At 45.9% G+C, this 22,093-nt stretch overlaps 1 protein-coding gene across 1 annotated transcript; it reads right to left on the bottom strand.

Moving 5' to 3' along the window:
* Window positions 1–5,035: 5,035 nt before the first annotated feature.
* Window positions 5,036–10,371, bottom strand: SHISA3 (shisa family member 3). Its single transcript, XM_040238115.1, has 2 exons — window positions 9,495–10,371; window positions 5,036–6,585 (listed from the first exon to the last, which is right to left on the bottom strand). The coding sequence occupies exons 1-2, from the start codon at window positions 9,769–9,771 to the stop codon at window positions 6,146–6,148; spliced, it is 717 nt and encodes a 238-aa protein (XP_040094049.1). The 5' UTR covers window positions 9,772–10,371; the 3' UTR covers window positions 5,036–6,145.
* Between the last annotated feature and the right edge of the window lie 11,722 nt (window positions 10,372–22,093).

Below are 22,093 nucleotides of genomic sequence, written 5' to 3'. Positions count from 1 at the left end.
AGCCCTGCTTTTATATGTGAGATTTCATCTGCTTTCCATTATGTACCATGGACTGATGACACTGCTCCCTCCCGGGGCCCTCCCCAGTGCAAGTCACTGGAACAACGATTCTGACTTCTGATTCCTTAAGACAACCCTCAGCAGTAGGGTACAATTAACATCTCCATTTTACAAATGAGAAAACTGACACGCAGTGACATAAAGTAGCCCCAAGTCTCTCAACTTTATGGGCAACACGCCCAGAAAACTAACCCAGACACTGTGACTCCACAGTTTACCTAAACCACCCCCTGGTCTCAGTTTTTCAGGCGTAAAGAGAGAGATGTTTGCCTCTAGTGTTTTGTTTTGTGCTCTTTAATATTTTATGTTCCCGGAACAAGGCACCAATTCCATGAATGGTTATAATCCCCTCTGTCTAAAGGGTGTGTATAATGTTACAGTCAACGTTACAACACTTCCCCAAAAAGATTTTCTGAAAAGGAGGTTGGAATTTTTTTTTTTTTTCCTAAGAAAATTAGGACTTCCTGGTACACGCCATAATGTAGGGTTTCAAAGCAGACAGCGGGCCTGGGTGCAAATCTTGGTTCTCTTATCATCAGTCTTGGGCACGGTGTTCAATCTTTCTGCTTTGATCTCTTTATCTGCCAAACAGGCATGGTAAGAATCCCGACTTCAGGGTTAGGAAGATTAAATGATACATGTAATACAACACACACATGGTGTTTAATTACTGTTATCCATTATCTGCAACACCTGGGGTAATAGGCAAATATGGCCTTGGAGTACGGAATGAAGCAGGGCAAAGGCTAGTAGAGTTCTGCCAAGAGAACGCACTGGTCATAGCAAACACCCTCTTCCAACAACACAAGAGAAGACTCTACACATGGACATCACCAGATGGTCAACACCAAAATCAGATTGATTATATTCTTTGCAGCCAAAGATGGAGAAGCTCTATACAGTCAGCAAAAACAAGACTGGGAACTGACTGTGGCTCAGATCATGAACTCCTTATTGCCAAATTCAGACTTAAATTGAAGAAAGTGGGGAAAACCACTAGACCATTCAGGTATGACCTAAATCAAATCCCTTATGACTATACAGTGGAAGTGCGAAATAGATTTAAGGGACTAGATTTGATAGAGTGCCTGATGAACTATGCATGGAGGTTTGTGACATTGTACAGGAGATAGGAATCAAGACCATCCCCAAGAAAAAGAAATGCCAAAAAAAGCAAAATGGCTGTCTGAGGAGGCCTTACAAATAGTTGTGAAAAGAAGGGAAGCAAAAAGCAAAGGAGAAAAGGAAAGATATACCAATTTGAATGCAGAGTTTGAAAGAATAGCAAGGAGAGATAAGAAAGCCTTCCTCAGTGATCAATGCAAAGAAATAGAGGAAAACAATATAATGGGAAAGACTAGAGATCTCTTCAAGAAAATTAGAGATACCAAAGGAACATTTCATGCAAAGAAGTGTTCAATAAAGGACAGAAATGGTAGGGACATAACAGAAGAAGATATTAAGAAGAGGTGGCAAGAATACACAGAAGAACTGTACAAAAAAGATCTTCAGAACCCAGATAATCATGACGGTGTGATCACTCACCTAGAGCCAGACACCTTGGAATTGAAGTCAATGGGCCTTAGGAAGCATCACTACAAACAAAGCTTGTGGAGGTGATGGAATTCCAGTTGAGCTATTTCAAATCATAAAAGGTGATGCTGTGAAAGTGCTGCACTCAATATGTCAGCAAATTTTGAAAACTCAGCAGTGGCCACAGGACTGGAAAAGGTCAGTTTTCATTCAAATCCCAAAGAAAGGCAATGCCAAAGAATGCGCAAACTACTGCACAATTGCACTCATCTCACATGCTAGTAAAGTAATGCTCAGAATTCTCCAAGCCAGGCTTCAGCAATACGTGAACCGTGAACTTCCTGATGTTCAAGCTGGTTTTAGAAAAGGCAGAGGAACCAGAGATCAAATTGCCAACATCCACTGGATCACCGAAAAAGCAAGATAGTTCCAAAAAACATCTATTTCTGCTTTATTGACTACGCCAAAGCCTTTGACTGTGTGGATCACAATAAACTGTGGAAAATTCTTCAAGAGATGGGAATACCAGACCACCTGACCTGCCTCTTGAGAAATCTGTATGCAGGTCAGGAAGCAACAGTTCGAACTGGACATGGAATGACAGACTGGTTCCAAATAAGAAAAGGAGTACATCAAGGCTGTATATTGTCCCCCTGCTTATTTAACTTATATGCAGAGTACATCATGAGAAACGCTGGGCTGGATGAAACACAAGCTGGAATCAAGATTGCCGGGAGAGATATCAATAACCTCAGATATGCAGATGACACCACCCTTATGGCAGAAAGTGAAGAAGAACGAAAGAGCCTCTTGATGAAAGTGAAAGAGGAGAGTGAAAAAGTTTGCTTAAAGCTCAACCTTCAGAAAACTAAGATCATGGCATCTAGTCCTATCACTTCATGGCAAATAGATGGGGAAACAGTGGCTGACTTTATTTTGGGGGGCTCCAAAATCACTGCAGATGGTGACTGCAGCCATGAAATTAAGATGCTTACTCCATGGAAGGAAAGTTATGACCAACCTAGACAGCATATTAAAAAGCAGAGACATTACTTTACCAATAAAGATCTGTCTCGTCAAAGCTATGGTTTTTCCAGTGGTCATGTATGAATGTGAGAGTTGGACCATAAAGAAAGCTGAGCCTTAAAGAATTGCTGCTTTTGAACTGTGGTGTTGGAGAAGACTCTTGAGAGTCCCTTGGACTGCAAGGAGATCCAACCAGTCCATCCTAAAGGAGGTCAGTCCTGGGTATTCATTGGAAGGACTGATGTTGAAGCTGAAACTCCAATACTTTGGCCACCTGATGTGAAGAGCTGACTCATTGGAAAAGACCCTGATGCTGGGAAAGATTGAGGGCAGGAGGAGAAGGGGATGACAGAGGATGAGATGGTTGGATGGCATCACCGACCCAATGAACATGGGTTTGGGTGGACTCCGGGTGATGGACAGGGAGGCCTGGCATGCTGAGGTTCACGAGGTCACAAAGAGTCGGACACGACTAATTGACTGAACTGAACTGATTAACTGCATAGCTACCTTTCAAAATATAGAACTTCTGTTCTTCAGAGATCCTACAGTGCATGAGACAGTTGGCCCAACAACTACTTGATGTCCATGAGCAGGACTTTGAAATATCCCTCCATTCGTATCAGTGGAAAAATCTAGTCCCATTTTACCTAAGTATTTTCTGCACTGCCTTAAATATACACTGAATTTTCCAGATATATAACTATGGTGCAGATTAAAAGAAGATCAAACTTTGTTTGGGAAAAAATTTCAGTAACAGTAGGGCAACTCTGGAGTGTAAATTGATAGTGTTGTAAACCTGCATAGGTCTGGACGGGGAGCTGTCACATCTCAGTGATTCCTGGGTGAAGAGGTTCTCCTGTAAGTCATCTGTTAAATGTGCTGAAGCTTTTTCATTATGAAATAATTCTCCTTTTCGTTCTCCTTTCTATTTACCATTAAGACATTATGTTGATTGTTTTTAAATATATGTGTAGTGAGTAATATGATCTAGGAATTTCACTTTAGGACAGTTAAAAGTGAAAGTGTTAGTCGCTCAGTCATGTCCAACTCTTTGCAACCCCATTGGACTGCAATCTGCCAGGCTCTTCTCTCCACAGAATTCTCCAGGCAAGAATACTAGAGTGGGTTACCATTCCATTCTCCAGGGTATCTTTGCAATCCAGGGATCAAATCTGAATATCCTGCATTGCAGGCAGATTCTTTACCATCTGAGCCACCAGCGAAGCTTGTGGACAGTTATAGGCATGACACAAAATATTTGTTCTAAGGAAAACTCACTAGATCGAAGAGTTAATAATCACTGTCCTGGAGAGACGCCCTGAGCCTCATGCTTTACCTGTCACTGGATTGTGTGCCCAGAGACAACTAAAGAAACCTCAAAGCTGGTGTGCCCTTGCTGTTGGAATCTGGTTATACAAGTAGCTCCAGGACTGACTAGCTGTGGGATCGTGGGCAAGTTACCTCACTCCTGTATGCCTTGGTTTCCAAATCTATAAAATAGGAATTATAATACCTCCATGTTGCATTGTTTGCTGGGGCTGATGGAGGGGAAGAGTTACTGCATATAAATATTTAGAATACTGTTTGAGTCCTAAGAGTCCAGTAAAGATTAAAATAGCAAAAGAGCAGTATGTAACAAACATGAATAAAGCCAGCCTAATGACATGAGAGTGAATTCCAGAGCTTCACACAAATGTTTATCCTTTTACGTTCAGCCTTTCCTCCCTCCTTTCCTCTCCCACTCCCTCCTTTTCTTTCCTTCCTTTCTGCCTTCCCCCCTCCCTCCCTTCTTTCCTATGTTTATTCCTTAATTATCTGGTCTAAGTTTGGGTACCTGGTTAGTTACAGGAGGAAGCAGGCGACCAGAAGCCAGAGCTCCTGCCATCAGTTTGGGCAAAGACATAGCATCTTCCAACTTGCTTCCTCAACTAGAAAACAAAGAGTCAAAGCCAAATGACTTTTCTTAGGTCAGCATTCCACCTCTAAAGGATCTGTATTTGACAAGAGCTATTGAGGATGACACACAATAGTATGAACCCATATAAACCTGGGTTTCCAAAGGACACCCAAGGGGCCAAGAGGCAACAAAACTGAGGGAGACGGGCCAGGCCAGGGAGACCTGGCAGAAGGCCGGTGGAAGGCAAGGACCCTCTCTGAAAAGGACCTCCTACCCCCGGCAAAACAGCACCCTTGGTGCCACATCCTCTTCATGCCAAAATTCAGATTCTTATGAGAAATGCCCCAATTTTTAAATCTATGCAAATGACACAGCTCAGGATTGCAGCCCACAGGCTGATGTCTCTATAAATGCTCACTTCCTGGGCTGCTTTCAAGTGCCCCAGTGTAGAAAACAGCTTTAGAACATAATACAAAATTAATATAGATTTTTTTCATTTCAAATTATGAAGTGTTAGGTAAAGACATTTCCCTTTTATTGAATAGCAGAGAATATCATTAAGGAGACAGAATGAAGCACTTTGATCTAAACTTTCAAAGAGGTTTCATGAAAACATAAAGCATTTTATTTATTCTAATCCAGCAGGATATATGCCCAAATATTTAGTCATCAGACATGGAATTCAGTGGCACTTAAGATACATAATATCAGATGATTAGAGCCAAAGCTGGACTTTGAACTCCACGCTTATTATTAACATAAAAAATTACAGTGTGACTACTAAATAATTAGTACCATCAGTGTAGTAAATACATTAAATTACAAATCTTTACATTTGTACATAACTCATTTTACAAATAAATGTTTTAGGACCCAACTGTTCAACTTTCATTTAAACACTAAATGTTGCTGAACAAAACATCTGCAATAAATATTCCCGTGGGCAGGTGGGGGAAATGCTTTTACATAAGATCTCTGTTACAATGAATATCTAAGTAAATATTTAAAATGTTAAATTTCTCATGCAGTTATTGAAATCTTCTGAAGACACTCATATTTCCAACGAAATTTAGCTATTGATTTAAAAAATAACTGTTCTCATGATGCTAATATTATTCCCAGTTAAGTTGCTCCCCAAATTATAAACAGGCTGTTCACTGTCTCTTCAGTTTACTTAGCAGTTAATTTTTTAAATGAACCTTCGATAATTACAATCAGGTACAATTTCTTTGCTTATTTATGTATATATTTGTATTATGACTCACTAAAGAACTTATAATGAAAAAAGAACACATAGGCCTATGTAGGATAGCTGAGTTGTCCAATAAAACAGCTTTAGCCGATTTGTAACTTTCTAGTCAGACTACTGTATATTTTGAATAAAAGTAGCATAAGTTGAAATGTAATAGTCACCATGCTTTCAAAGCCAGAAAGCAATTTTCTTCATACAGCCATTCTGTGACTGCAGCCAGGAACCTCAAGACTAAGAGGCGCTGTATCTTCCTCACGCTTTCCTCCATGGCATTGCTGGTCCAGGTGAAATTTTGTTGGGACTCCTGGTGGCCATGGCAGCAGCATCCACAGGTGTGCCATTGCACTAGACGACGGATCTGCATTCATGGCCTGTCAACTGGAACTGAAGTCTGGACAGCTCTTCCCGGGCAGCGGGGGCTCCTGCTGGAGCGGGTAAGCGAAGTACTGGGGTGACACCAGGAATCCGGACGGCTGGGTCAAGTGGATTGGGTGGCCTGTGGTGTAAGGTGGGGGCGGTGAGGGCACCAGGCAGCCTGGTTCTGCCCGGGCAAAGGAGAACCTTCGGATGGAGCCCCCAGTGGAGCTGGAGCTGGTGGCGGTGCTAGACTGCCTGGAAGGTGCCCTGAGGTTCGTAGAAGTCAAGATCATGGGGAGAGTCTCTGTCTGATAGCTGCGGAGTGAGAAGCGGATTGGCTGTTGCGAGGGTTCCTTAGGTCTCAAGCAGGTGCAGCAATAAATAGCCACTAAAGAGCCTAGGATGATGAAGGCAATGAAGATGGAGCCAACAATCAGGAAGGGAACGTAGACAGGCTCTAGAAGGCAAAAACAGGCACAGGTACTCAGACAAGAGATTCCCAAACTCTGGGCTGCTCACAGGTAGGAGGTGGAAGGCCCATTCAACCACCTTGTCAGCCCGGCTTCTCAGAGTTGTTACTGGTAACCTCTGAATTGCAAACTGTGATAATAGAATATTCTTGCTCCTAGCAGGGAGGAAGCAGACTGATACTGTAGACTCTGTTAGCAATTAGCCATCATATTGCACATTTGGAAATCAGAAGGAACAGACTCTATCCGCCTGTCCATGCACTGGAGGGAGGGAAAAGATGAGTTTGGGGGGTTACCGTAACACTGGCTTTCAATCCAGGTTTTAGGAGTTTTATCACAGTGGGGTGCTTAAGGACGATAAGGCTGAAAATCCATCTCCTATCCAAGAATCTCCGATCTGAGCAAAGAGAGCTGGACCTGTTAAGCGAAACCCCCAGGATTTTACAAGACTACAGAAAGAACAGTATAAAGAAATCCATAGCAGGCCCCCATTAACTGTGTATCCTACCACATGACAGACTGTCCTGTCTGGATACTTCTTTCCAGAAACAATTTGGGATGCCTCCTCCAGCCATCATGCTCCTGCCTCTCGATCTCCACTCAAATTCTGGGAAGGTCAGACTGAACTTTAGCTAGACTGAGGTGTGGTCCCTGGTGTTGGTGACCCACACTTTCTGGGAGCGCACATTTTTGACAGAGTTAACCCCAGTTCCCTTCTCTCTCTAAGGCAGACATAATGTTCCCCACCCAGAGGCACCTCCCAAGCAGTCCTCCAGGTGTGGCCCCTGCCTGATAGAGCTGCCTTGGGATGCAAACCTCCCGCTTAGAGGTAGAAGAAAGCAAGTCTGCATTGACTAAGACCCTGCTGCTGCTGCTGCTAAGTTGCTTCAGTTGTGTCCGACTCTGTGCGACCCCATAGACAGCAGCCCACCAGGCTCCCTCGTCCCTGGGACTCTCCAGGCAAGAACACTGGAGTGGATTGCCATTTCCTTCTCCAGTGCATGCAAGTGAAAAATGAAAGTGAAGACACTCAGTTGTATCCGACTAAGACCCTACTGTGTACCTATTTGGTATTTATTATCAGATTCATGTAACCCTGTGAGGCCCGAATGATATGGTCTAGTTTCCAGATGTGGAAACATATTGGAGAGTTGCTGAGTTTCCCAAAGACACACAGGCAATGAGTGACAGGTAACTATCCATGCTAAGATCTGTGGGCTCCTGAGAGTAAGCTCTTCCGGGTGCCACCCACTCTGCCCTGTCTTACTAGAAGAAGGTTACTTACTTCTACTACTAGAAGTAGTAGAAGGTTACTAGTACTTCTTACTACTTCTTGCCCTGCAGAAGGCAAGTCTAAAGTGTCTACTCACTCAGCACCTTGCTAAGCATCCATACACTCATTTATTTCACAACCTAACTCCTCTGAGACCAATATGCCCATTTAGAGTTGAGAAGTGGCCCAGAGCAGTTAAGTAACTTGCCCAAAATGACAATCTGGCAAGGGAAGGTCCTGAGGCTTTGCCAGACCCCAGGCTGGGTGGGTGCAGAGACTGGCCCCTCTCCTGCCACAGAGCACTGTGGGAGGCCAGGATGGGGTCCCCCGAGGTAGAGCCGGCATTTGGCACTTACTTTGCAGAGGGCGTGACTGTAAAGCCAGGCCAGGCCACCTTCGAGTTCCCTACTTTCCACTGAACATCTTTCCCCCAGAAGCCACTTCCTCAATCCTCTATACTGGAATTTTGCCCTCCAAAGTCAAATTCCTTGAAGGTCTTAATGGAGTTCTAAGGTGGGACCCCCTTTCCTCTGGGTTGTCAGTCTCAGGGGACTGGAGCTCCAGCGCCGTTAATCATCTCTCCACCCTCTCCCACCTTGCCTGGGGACCGTCTTGGCCCGCTTCAGACCCCCGCTCTGGAGTTCTGGGGTGTCAAGGCTCTCTCTCGGCCCGCGCCCCCCGCGCCCCCCCCCCCCCCCCCCCCCCCGTCCCCTGCCCCCGCTCCTCCGGTTTCTCGGCCGTAAAACCATCGCCTGGAGCTCTAAATGGTCTCCCTGAAGTTCCGATTCAGGTGGAAAGTTTTTTTGTTTTGTAAGGTGTAAAGTTCCTCTGCTGGGGTTGTGATTTATTCTGCTCTGAAGTAAGCGGAAACTTGACCCGTGTTTTCCGACGTGAGAATAGGGGGCGGGGAAGCCCCTGAGACCCTGGTTTCTAAATATCCAACCGGAGGACCTGGGCATTTCTGAAAAGCGTGACAATAGGGGGTGGGCCGGAGTGGGTAATTCGATGCAGAGAAATGAAAGCAAGTCGTGAGAATGGGGCTTAGAAACAGTACCAAACGGCCACACACACACACACACACACACACACACACACACACACACACACACACACACAAATGTGGCTTAAGTTCCTTACCGCCGTGGGGCTACAGATAAACGCGCGCCAAGAGTTGCGTTCCCTGCGCCATCAGCACTTCTCAAAGCTCCCGGAGCTCCCAGGGCGCAGAGTAGGGCACCCTTACCAACCCTGAAAACTCAAGTCCAGCCTGGCGCGGCCGCCACAGCCCTTCTTTGAAATGTCGTGAGAGCCCAGGGCTCCCTCTTTCTCCCCCGGAGTCACTGGGTGCAAGCCCCGCGGTCCTCGCGGTCCGTTGCGAACTAGCTCCTGGGCAGACTGGCGGAGACCGCGTGTGGCGGGAATCGGGACTGCAAAGGAACAGCGCCCCTGACCTGAAACGCGACCACCCACTTCTCCCTTGATCCCCCCCCCCACTTTCTAGCGTCCCCTTTGCGCAGACCCGGGAAGGCCTGGCACGCCTCTTGGCGAGCACACCAGTCGGCACACACGGCAGCCCGGCCGCGCGACCGGGCAGGGTCTGCCCCACCTTGGGCCCGTACTCACGCGCCGTGATGCCCGGGTGCTCCAGCTCGCCGCGGTCGTTAGTGCAGCCGCCCTGCTCCAGCCTGGCGTCGGCCGCGGCGCAGCAGTAGCGCAGCGCGCAGGAGCCGCAGCAGATGGTGGCGTCCAGCGTGTCGAAGTCCTCCGGGCACTGGAAACCCTCGTGGTAGTTGCCCTGCACGTCCACCCAGCCGTGGCAGTACTCTCCGGGCTGCTGGGCGCCCGCCGGGCCCCCGCGCAGCCAGCCCAAGAGGAGGCAGAGCGCCAGCAGCGCCCCCATCGCCGCGGGCGCGCCGGGCGGCCGGGAGGGAGAGCGAAGGGCTGAGCCGGGGCTCCGCTCGCCCCGCGGTTCCGCCTCTCCTGGGGAGCGGCCTGGGGAGCTACCCAGGCGGCCAAAACCAGTCCCCTGAGGGTTAGCGCGGGTCAGGGAGGAAGCAGGGGCTGCGCGGCGGGCTCAGCCGGCTGGGGGTCGGCATGGTGCGCGGGGGCGAGTTGGCGAGGGCCCGCGGGAGGCGCCGGCCGAGGCTGCGGCTCGGGCTGATGCTGCGGTCCTTTGCCCCGCTCATAACTCTCCGGGCGCGAGGGGCTCGCCCAGCCCTCGGCCACCTCCCACCCCACTCCTCACGGGAGCCATCGCGTCCGGGGCTGGCAACTCCCGGGCCGCGCAGCACCTGGACTCGCCCCCGTCGCTGGGTCCAGAGCGGAGCCCAAAGCAGGAGAATGCGAGATGCCCACGTAAGGGGCTTCGGGACAGGCGGCCCCTCAGCCCCCACCCCTGTCTGTCACGGGAGTCAGCCTGGCCGGGCCAAGTGCAAACGGCCTCGCGGTTGCTGACAGCTCTGCCTCCACGGCGTCCTTTAAAAAGGAAGAGGGAGGGGGAGACAGCGAGGGTTAAGAGAGAGTCCGCCTCCCGGGTCGCGCCGCCCGAGCGCGCGCGGCGCTGCTGCGTGTCCTGCGCGCCCTCTGGTTCGTGCGCCCTCCTCCGCCTTTCCCGGGCCACCTCCTCCCCTGGCACTCCCCCGGGACTCGACTCGACCCTAAACTTGGGGGATCAGGCCCTCTCCACGCACACACGCACACACACCCCGCATAGTCCTGCAAACTCTACAGAGGGCCAAGGCCTCCGGGTCTCCGTCTACCCACGCGAGTTGGCGCGCGAGTGGGGACCTGAGGTTTGCTTTTTGATTCATGTAATCAAACATGAATTGGGCGGCTGAGGTTTGTCGAATCATCTGTCACCTGTTGCACAGATCCGGCCTCGTTCCTGAGACTCCTGTTCTAAGGGTTCCGGGCGGATGGCGTGACTTTTTGGGCCCGCCACATTTGCGCTGCGTTTTCCCCCTGGGTTTCCACTTTCTCCAGAAGGGACGGCACGTTTGACAAATGCGCATACACTCACACTCTTCGCCATCCCCACAACCTGCGCGCCGCCGGGTGAAAAATCGAGGGTCACCTCCGCCTGCCCGGGGCAACTCACAAAACCTCAAAGAGCACAACTTCTCCATGAGCGCCCGCAAAGGATATAAAAGAGCAAAATTAATGATAACTGAGCAGATCTGAACTTCCGTTCGGGCAAAGAAACACATTTATTTAAATGATGTGTCCCCCGTGTGCTATTTTCAGGGGCACTGCGCCTTTAGCCGGGTAAGTGCCCTATGAAACTGGCGTTATGTGAAACCTGGGCTTAACTCAAGAATTTATTTTTATGGCATCTTGAACTTCCTCTCATCATTTATTGGTTCGCGTGAGTATGTTCCGCGTATCTCGACCTATTTGTCCAAGGAAACGCTGAATGCCCGTATCACTGATTTAGATGTTGGCAAGTTGAGTGAAACAAAAAGACAAAGTTTGCTGCTCACCAGCCATGAAAGTGTGCGGTCAAAAGCATTCACCACGCTCGCGGCTTCGCGAGGGTCCGAGTCGGTTCACAGAAGCTTTTTTTTTTTTTTTTGTAACTCAATAAAATGGTTTCTGTTTTAAAATATAAGTTCAAGTATATTACAAGGAAAGAGTCACTTCTGATTTCTGACTTTAAATATAGGGATTAGCATTTAGTTATAAGAATGTAAAAATAATGCCCAACATTTCAGATGTTAGGTAGGACTGTGTAAATATTTAACTTTATTGCTCTGTTAGATATTACGTGGGACAATAATATGCTATTTAGTAAAACCCAATTAAGTTCCGGCTTTTATCTACAAACAAACAATGAGACAGTCTTTCTTGACTTAAAGAACTTAAATAAGCATATGGGAAATTGTTTTTGCAGAAATTTGTTAGGTACTGTGTTTTTACTTACAAAAAAGAAAAGTCTTTGCCAGACTTAAAGAGGTTTTTTTTTGTTTTGTTTTTTTAGGAGTGTTGTTTGGATTGTATAAATCCTGAGCAATTAAGGAAGAAAGTCGTGTGGAACCACACAGCACCAGTGAGATATAATGATCGGGATAAGATGATAAAACTACAAAGACATGTTTACTGCTAATAACTTTCCCAGAACAACACCTCTTAATAATATTTTTGTTAAATTTAGAGGAATTCCATGACATCACAACTACACACAGTTCCACAGCAACCTCTGCTAGTCCCCAAAGGGTCAAGTTTCTCTCATTATACAGCTGTTCTTTGATAGCATTAATATTTTAGGGAATGATTTGCTGGCACGTACCTCCCAATAATTACATTCTCTGTGCCACATTGGGATTATTTTCCTTAGGACACCGGCTATATATAATTAATTCCCTCATTCAAAGCTCCTGCCTATTTGACTTATTTAGAAAGCATTTTACTCAAATTTAGTTGGACATTTACTCATAGAAAATAACCACACCTCCAAATTACTTGATACTCCTTAGATCTGATGTGTGTGAGCATGAAAGCAACTGTACACCATGCTTTCTTTTCTAGGTCTTGATCCAAAGCACCTTTAAACCATCATAACAATCAGCTCAGGGAGTTTGCACTGGGGAAAAAATGTGTTGGTTCCTGTGGTAGAAACTCTTCAAATTGCACACTTAGAAATTTCTCCTGCAAAAGCGATGCTCTCAGAATGCTCTTTGAAACAAGACGATAATATGCATTTCCTTTGGGGTTTATAAGCATCCAAGATTGCTGTTATTTTGTTACTACTTGAATAGTAAAGGAAGATTTAAAAGTTCTCATAGACCCCCCTCAAAGACTCAAGGCAGAGGACCTAAAGATGGAAAATCAAGTCTGCACCATCTGGGGTATCCTGTAGAGGTTTGGGGAAATTCTATATTTTCCCTTATCGCAGTAACACAAATTCCATATTTTGGTGAAGAAAATAATCATAAGAGATCATTTCCTCAGCTTATATTCTCTTGTGGCCCTCCCTGCCTCCGGGAAATGGTATAGGAAATGAGTTAAATGATATGATGTCTGGGATTTGCTTTCATAAACGCCAGAGAAAGAGAGAGTGGGAAGGGGGAGAGCAAGGGGGAGAGAAAGAAGCAGGGAGGAGAAGGACATGGAGAAGAAAAGAGAGAAAAAGCAGAGGGAAGGAGAGAGAAAGAGAAGAGGGAGGGAGGAAGAAAGGGGAAATTAAAGTTAGGGGAGAAATGGCAATGTGAAGACAATAAAGCAGCTGAAACACAATAGCCAATGTGTTGATAATTGTAACTGGGTGAAGGATACTTGCAAAATTTAAATGCAATTCTATTTTTATGTATGAACAAAAATTATATATATATATTTTTTTTTTAATTTAATAGCTTGGAATCGGTAGCAGCATGAAGTTGGCACCAGACCATATTTTTCACCTTTGTCCCTTTCACTTCTCTTTGTTTTATGTTCTTTGAAGCAGAGTGAAAGATTTAAGAAAAGCAATACAGAGAAGTATAGAAAAACAGGGCAAAATGAATGCATCAGAAAGGATTGGGAACTAAAATATCCTAAGGAAAGAGGGAGAAAAGACCAAAGGAATGCAGAAGTGAAAAAAAATGAAGAATTTTTAAAAGACAATTAGCTTTGGCTATGGAAATCCCCTCCAGCTCTTGGGCATTGAATCCAGACATGAAATAGGAAACAAAAAGGTTTTCAACCCTCCCTCAAGTTTTTTCCTGAATGATGTATTATCTCTACCCTTCCTTTTATTACTTTGCCTGGGACTTGGAATTCTCTTCCTTAGATTACTTACTATAAATCTCTTAATCCAGAATCCTGTCAATCTGAGATACTGAAAAGGTACATTTTTCTCAAATTTGCTTTGGCACATATTCACCACTAGAGAACATGAGGCGCCCAGAAGTGTACTTTCAGACACCGCCAGCAGCCCAGCCCCAAGCTGTGCACCTCCGCTTGCTTGTTCTTTGACCTCAGACTCATCGTTTGTAAAGAGGGGGTTAGACATCACGGCCCTTAGAGCAGTGTTTCTCAAAATGTAACATGCACGCGCCTCACCTGGAGTGCTCAGAGGCAGATTTTGATTCCCAGGGTTCGAGAAGGGGCTTGAGACTCTGCCTTTCCACCAAGCTCCCGAGTGATGCCGAGGCTGCTGTCTGAGGACCAACCCCTGCCTGCTCTTGGCCTCCTCTGCCCTTGCCCCCACCCGCAGGGGGATGAATGAGTGAAGCCAACGAAGCAGGCCCACCCAAAGCCTGTACCACCCTCTGGGCCTTAAGCACTCCCTACTCAAACAGACCCAAGCTGGCTCCTAGGGTTCGCAAAAGCTTCTTGTGAAGGCAGGCTGTGCTATGTTGCTTCAGTTGTGTCCGACTCTTTGCGACCCCATGGACTGTGGCCCACCCGGCTCCTCTGTTCATTGCATTTCCGGGGCAAGAATACTGGAGTGGGTTACCATTTCCTCCTCCAGGAGGTCTTCCCGACCCAGGGATCGAACCCACATCTCTTAGGTCTCCTGCATTGGCCAGCGGGGTTCTTTACCACTAGCACCACCTAGGAAGCCCCAGAGGTAGGCTAGGGTGTCCAAACATGGATGTGAGAAGCCCCCTGCAGTGCAAGAGGGACTCTGGGATGGGATGGGGGAGGAGGGTAGGCAGATTCAGGCTGGTAGGCTCTGCCAGTGCCCTGACTCACACATGGTAGAGGGGGCCTGTTATGTGGCACAGCCCAGGGACTCAGTAAATAAACAGTCATAGAGGGAATCAGTGAATGATCGCGTGAATGATGAAATGAATATTTTCCTTTAGTAACTCCAAACATTTACCACAGCTCATGGCAATTTTATGACAGGCCAATCCATCTTTTCCGTTGGCTTAACCTCCTTTTTCATTACTGTATCCTGGGACCTAGCAGAACGCCTGGTACATAGTGTGTGCGTTCTCAGTCGTTCGGTAGCGTCTGACTCGTCATGACCCCAGGCATTGTAGCCTGCCAGGCTTTTCTGTCCTTGGAATTTTTCAGGCAAGAATGCTGGAGCAGGTTGACATTTCCTACTCCAAGGGATCTTCCCAACCCAGGGATCGAACCCGGGTCTCCAGCATCTCCTGCATTTGCAGATGGATTCTTACCGCTGAGCCATCTGGAAAGCCCTTGGTACATAGTAAGTGCTCAGTATATGCTGAATGAATGACTGTAAGTAATTGGCAACCGGCAAGAACTTGTGACAACTGACTGATACCTGTTTCACCACCATATAAAGTGAGTGGAAGCTGGATTAGTGGACAGCAGGGTGAATTTCCCCGGGCAGGGAGTATTTGTGGAGTCAACTTCTGGTGATTTAATTGTAAATGTAGCTCACCAAGACCTACCCAGAGTGTCAGCACTGCCTAGAATAGGGCAGTCACCAGCCAGTTGTTCAGTTGTTCAATCTGACTGTTTGTGGCTCCATGGACTGCAGCATGCCAGGCTTCCCTGTCTTTCGCTATGTCCCAGAGCTTGCTAACACTCATGCCCATTGAGTCAATGATGCCGTCCAATCATCTCATCCTCTGTCCCCCTACTTCTTCTCCTCCTGCCTTCAATCTTTCCCAGCATCAGGGTCTTTTCTAATGAGTCCGCTCTTCACATCAGGTAGTCAAAGTATTGGAGCTTCAGCATCAGTCCTTCCAACTGGTTTGATCTCCTTGCTGTCCAAGGGACTCTTAAGAGTCTTCTCCAGCACCAGTTAGAAAGCATCAGTTCTTCAGCACTCAGCCTTCTTTATGGTCCAACTCTCACATCCATACGTGACTACTGGGAAAACCACAGAACTATGATGCAGAGAAAATCAACCAGCACAATAAAAAGAACATTTCACCTTTGAGTCAGAAAAGTCTAGTCTTGAGTGTGCCTCTTTCTGATCACATGGCCTTCAGCAAGGTCATTTTCCACTTACTGAAACCTCAGCTTCCTGTCTCTAAAATGAGGGAGTTAGGAAGGAATGACCCCTACCTTGAAGGATGGTTGTAAGGATTCAAAATAAAACATAGCAATTCTGGCTCTGAGTAAGGGCTTCAGAAACAGTAGGTATTACCTACCACCAGCTGGTTTGAATCTCCAGTAAAATAATCATGGCAAGTTTCCTGCTAACCAATATGGGCCTATGCCCTGATTAACTTGAGTGGATTATTTACAGTTCTCCATCATTCATTCCCTTATTCATTCAATGTGTCCATTCATAAGCCCTGGCAATTGAATATTGATTATTTGTTTTTGGAGTTGTTCTCCTGAGACACGCACCAAAGCCCCGAGCAGAGGGAATAAGGGTGGGTGTCAGATGATCACAAGGTTGGGACAGGCCCTCCCGGATAGATCTTATTTCTGTTGGGTTTCTATTATATAAGGTGTAACCCCAAGCACAGGTGGGCATTTAATAAGTATCCGATTAGTCTGTGATTCCATACTATGTCCGTGGAGATGTAATTTATTAACCTGGGCTCCTGGCATCCTTCCAGTGCGTGTATAATAGAATGATATTTTTTCATGCAGAAATATAAATTAAATTAATTGGCATCCGTATTTAATTGAAACTTCCGTGACAGTAGATGGATTCCCCCCTACACACACACAACTGCCACCCCTTTCTCAGCAAGGGGCATTTCCTCCTGAGTGCTTGCAGACTGAAGTGAGGCCAGCCCCAGTTCCTGGAGCTCCCCCAGGGAGCTGGCTTTCAGCAGGGTTGAGAGCAGCACGGAAAGTGACCTGACCCTGGAAAAATGGTAAGTTGCTGCTCAACAGCCATGTGTTCTTTTGGTGGTGGAAAGGTTTACAGAGGAGAAAGAAAACACAGAGGTTGCTTGTCTTATTTCTGTCTTCTTACTCCCCTTCTCACTCTTACCAGCCACAGCAGAATGTTTTGAAAAACTTTAAGTCACCCTTAAAGTTTGGAAATCACACAGAATTCTTCTGAAAGCTACTATGGCTGTCAAAGGTATCATTTAAGTTTTCTCCATTATTAAATAGCCCATATTTTGTTAGCTCTGTGGGCAACATAAGGGCCAATGAGGCAAAGGTCATAATTTCCATCCCTGTGGGTCAACTAAGTTTCCTCTGTCTCAGGGATACAGAATGCACACTTGACCATAGCTGGCAAACACCTGCTGTGAGTTGTTTGAAGGCACCAGTCAGAGGACTTGGATGTGACAAAAACTGCTGATATGCAGCATGGAAAATAAACTCAGTGTTCCATACCTACAGCAAATGGGCCACCAGTGTTGCCTTCCTCACGCACAGCTCATCCTGTTCTCAGAACTGTGCTATGGAATTCTGCTTTATATGCGCCACCATCTGATTTTACATGGCTATTCATTTTGTACAATCACTCCACTTTATACTGCTTTAACATACTTTTTACATCAAGGACAAGAAGAAAACTCATCCTTGGTATCTTTTTTTTTTTGGTTTCTCCTCATGAACTGGGCTTGAAGTGGAGATGACATTTGTAGCTGTCTGCACGGTTATTCCAATTTAGTATAAAAACCTAGGATTCAGCAGTACTTCAGTGTGTGTGCCATCTGCCTCTTCCATCTAGACCTTAGCTATATGACAACCTCGGCCTTCTTGAAGACAGAGGAAATCTAGGAAATTATCTTCACTGTCTCCACCCCCCATCCTCCAGCACCTTGTTTTCCTAAGAAGGCTTAAGAAGTTACAAGTGAAGTGAAGTGAAGTCACTCAGTCTTGTCCGACTCTTTGCAACCCCATGGACTGTAGCCTACCAGGCTCCGCTGTCCATGGGATTTTCCAGGCAAGAGTACTAGAGTGGATTGCCATTTCCTTCTCCAGGGGATCTTCCCAACCCAGGGATTGAACCCAGGTCTCCCACTTTGCAGGCAGACCCTTTACCATCTGAGCCAACAAATTTAGCTAATTTTATTAATAAAAGAGTGTCTTCCCTGGTGGTTCGGTGGTAAAGAATCTGCCTGCAATGAAGGAGACTCAGGTTTGATCCCTGGGTTGGGAAGATCCCCTGGAGAAGGGAACAGCTACCCACTCCAGTATTCTTGCCTGGAGAATTCCATGGACAGAAGAACCTAGTGGGCTATCGTCCATGGGGTAGCAAAAAGTCCAACATGACTGAGAGACTAAGCACATTGATAAGAGAGTGATTTACACTCTCACACAGGGCATATCTTTCTATATGTACTCTTATCTCTCTTGATTTTTCTCTTGACCTGACCTGAGCAGAATTTCTCCCCCTAGTCTAATAGCCTACTCCACTGCCCGCCATTCCATGTGAGCCTGAAGGAACTGTCTTGGTGCTCTACTCCTAGCCAAGGTTGGGTATGAGACTTTAGTGAAGCAATGAGAATTCCTGTCTCCCTGGAATTTGTGATTAGTTCAGGGGTGTGCCCTTGACAAAAGCAGGGCCGATCAGAGTCCTTTCATGAGATTTGCAGAGGGTTTCCCTTCTTTGTAGCTTGTGAACAGTGGAGATGTTTGCCTGGAGCAGTCAAAGACAAGATCTTTGCCTTATAGAGCAGGCCTAACTGAGAATAACATAACTCACAGAGACAGGAGAAAACTCAAAAGGGAGAGACTTAAAATGTTTTGAGTCCCTGAATCCAGCACTGTTTGAAGCTTGCCATATCCTGATCTTCTCTGTTACATGGGAGGATACATTCACTTCTGGCTTAAGCCAGTTTGGGTTGGGATTTGATCACATGTGATTGAAAGCATCTTGACTACTACAATAAATATTATGGGGACAGCTTTAATAAATGACTGCTGCCTGCAATTAGGAGGGGCAGTAAAGGTTTTGAAATAGAACAATATGAAAGCACAACATCTGTAGCTACATTGTGAAGGGCCAAATGTTCTATTCACCTCATTAGGCCTCTATGCTGATCGCTCAGTTGTGTCTGACTCTGTACAGCCCCATGAACTATAACCCTCTGGGCTCCTCTGTCCGTGGGATTCTCCAGGCAAGAATACTGGAGTGGGGTGCCATTTCCTCCTCCAGGGAATCTTCCTGATCTAGGGATCAAACCCGTGTCCCTTGTGTCTCCTGCATTGCAGGCAGATTCTTTATCCCTAGAACAACCTAGGAAGCCCTGCATTATAGGCCTTTAGGATAGTACATTCCAAGCTGTTGGTCACATCATATTGGGTGGATCATGAAATCAGTTTACCAGGACATCAGTGGCATTTGTTAAAAGATAGAGTATAATATAAAATAGAGAGTATGTCACCATAGTAAAGGTAGGTTTGATTTCACAACATTTTATTTCATGTATTTAAGTTCATATCTATGTTCTAGTTCAGTTCAGTTCAGTTCAGTTCAGTCGCTCAGTCGTGTCCGACTCTTTGCGACCCCATGAATTACAGCATGCCAGGCCTCCCTGTCCATCACCAACTCCCAGAGTTCACTCAGACTCACGTCCATCGAGTCGGTGATGCCATCCAGCCATCTCATCCTCTGTCATCCCCTTCTCCTCCTGCCCCCAATCCCTCCCAGCATCAAAGTCTTTTCCAATGAGTCAACTCTTCGCATGAGGTGACCAAAGTACTGGAGTTTCAGCTTTAGCATCATTCCTTCCAAAGAAATCCCAGGGCTGATCTCCTTCAGAATGGACTGGTTGGATCTCCTTGCAGTCCAAGGGACTCTCAAGAGTCTTCTCCAACACCACAGTTCAAAAGCATCAATTCTTTGGCGCTCAGCCTTCTTCACAGTCCAACTCTCACATTCATACATGACCACAGGAAAAACCATAGCCTTGACTAGACAGACCTTAGTCGGCAAAGTAATGTCTCTGTTTTTGAACATGCTATCTAGGTTGGTCATAACTTTTCTTTCAAGGAGTAAGCATCTTTTAATTTCATGGCTGCAGTCACCATCTGCAGTGATTTTGGAGCCCCAAAAAAGAAAGTCTGACACTGTTTCCACTGTTTCTCCATTTCCCATGAAGTGATGGGACCAGATGCCACAATCTTCGTTTTCTGAATGGTGAGCTTTAAGCCAACTTTTTCCACTCTCCTCTTTCACTTTCATCAAGAGGCTTTTTAGTTCCTCTTCACTTTCTGCCATAATAGTGGTGTCATCTGCAAATCTGAGGTTATTGATATTTCTCCCAGCAATCTTGATTCCAGCTTGTGTTTCTTCCAGCCCAGCACTTCTCATGATGTACTCTGCATATAAGTTAAATAAGGAGGGTGACAATATATATAGAGATATAAAATATTTTTTCACTGAGGGGCATGATTGAAACATTTGAAGGTCACTTCTTGGAACAAAACTATCAAATCACTGAATAAAGCAGAAGAATCAAAATATTTAGCATGTTACTATTCCTGTGTTCCAAGAAAAGGTGGCTGCCCATCTTCCGTAACTACTCTTTCAGTCCTGCCCTTGCTAGGGATGCACGGGGCATGAAGGTAGGAGTCATGCATGGAATTAACATCGTTAAGTAAAGGTGTGAGGCTCTTCTACTTTAAGACTGCTTCCTGTGAGCTATTGATTCAGTTGCAGTTCATCTCTTTCTCAGGGCTGTTCTGGCCCCTGGTCCTACCCCTGGCTATAAGGGATGGAGGAGAGTGGCCACCTACCTCAGCTTTCAAGGGCAGGAGAGAGAGTCTGGAATGCTCAACCTGTTCTCCAGATCTTCACAGCTCACCTTTCATGGGAGTGCTGGTCCACTGAAGAAGTCAGTGATTAGCAAGCACACGATGTATTCTGCCTTTCCTGGCCCCACCTCGGCTCCCACCAGTGGTGTGAACATCTCTATACTCCCCTCTCCCATCTGCTACCTCAGGTCTAGCTTGTTCTGGGTCGTGGATCCCTGGTCCTTGGTTAATGGGTAAATCACCCTCAGCACAGAAACGCCTCCACCCCCACCAGCATCATCAGCTATCTTCCATTTCTCCATTCAGTTCGAGGGAACTTTTAGATCCTTCCACAACACATAGGTGCCAGGAGAGGTTCCAGAATCTTAACTTAGTCTCACTCTTTGCCTGTTCATGCTGACTGCCACCTTAACTGGCTTCCTCATATAGGAGCAAGACCACACACATCATGGTTGGCTACCCCAAGAGTCCCAAAGAGAGAAGGAAGCAAACTCTGCTCTTGACTTCACTCCGAATTTTCTGATTCCTTTCCATCTCTTTTTTCTTTGGGAAAAGGGCTTGGAAAGCAGCAATCAGAACACAGTTTCTCACTAGTTTCTTCTTCCTTTTTTTTTTTTTTCAGTAGTGCCATGTGGCATGTGGGGTCCTAGCTTCCTAATCAGGGATCAAACCTGTGCCTCTTGCCTTGGAAGTGTGGAGTCTTAACCACTGGACCACAACTGCTACCACATACCCCAGCTCAGTGGTTAGGAATCTGCCTGCAATGCAGGAGACCAGGGTTCGATCCCTGGGTCAGGAAGATCCCCTGGAGAAGGAAATGGCAACCCACTCCAGCATTCTTCCCTGGGAAATCCAATGAACAGAGGAGCCTAGGGGGTTGCAAACAGTCAGACACGATTGAGAGACTAAATAACATCCCAGTGTTATCCATACTTCCCTGGGCCGCAGTGGAGGATGCTTTCACTTTTGCCCATGGGTCAAGGTCTTCCCTTACATTTACTGAGTTATATCTACCAATGACCTACCATACACCTGAAATCACACAAGATAGCTCTTAATGAATAAAGAAGAGCTTAAGGAATTTTTAAAATCCTCAAGATTCTCAGGACCTTTTTTCTCTATGGACTTGAAAAATGCCATATTGGTAGCCTAAACCTGGACATTGACCTTTCCTTTCTCTTTTTTCCCCCATTTTAACAAATTCTGAAAACCCTGGGGAAAATGGATGCCCTTGGCTGGCTATGGGAAACACCACAAAAATTGAGATATGTTGTTTAAATTACTGACATAATTTAATAAGTATTATCCTTTTACAAGAATAATTTATGTTCATAATTACCATCACATGTGGTGGTCAGTTTGAACTACACTTAGGTATTTTAAATACTTAGTTTCTGTACACATAAACACATACATACATTCTTAGTATTTCCACCAGGAATTTAGGGGTAATTCTTCACCCATTATTTATAAGAGTGGGTGGGCTTTTATAAGTATGGGAATAGCCCTACATCTCTGTACAAAAAAAAAAAAAGAAAGAAATTTCTACACAGAAGACAAAGAAAATTTATCTTTCTAGACTGGTGGTCAGCGAATTTTTCTATAAAAAATGTCTGATAGTAAATATTTTAGGCTTTGTGGAC

This window comes from Oryx dammah, unplaced genomic scaffold (genome assembly GCF_014754425.2).
Source record: "Oryx dammah isolate SB20612 unplaced genomic scaffold, SCBI_Odam_1.1 HiC_scaffold_3, whole genome shotgun sequence".
Taxonomy (NCBI): domain Eukaryota; kingdom Metazoa; phylum Chordata; class Mammalia; order Artiodactyla; family Bovidae; genus Oryx; species Oryx dammah.
The sequence above is the reverse complement of the archived record's forward strand: the minus strand, read 5'-3'. Positions and strand labels throughout refer to the sequence as shown.

What these genes read in the sequence shown, in the direction of transcription:
- SHISA3 (XM_040238115.1), bottom strand. Translation starts at nt 9,771, where the DNA reads ATGGGGGCGCTGCTGGCGCTCTGCCTCCTCTTGGGCTGGCTGCGCGGG. An exon ending in GCACCCGGGCATCACGGCGC is followed by an intron (nt 6,586 to 9,494) that starts GTGAGTACGGGC and finishes TTTGCCTTCTAG; the next exon opens with AGCCTGTCTACGTTCCCTTC.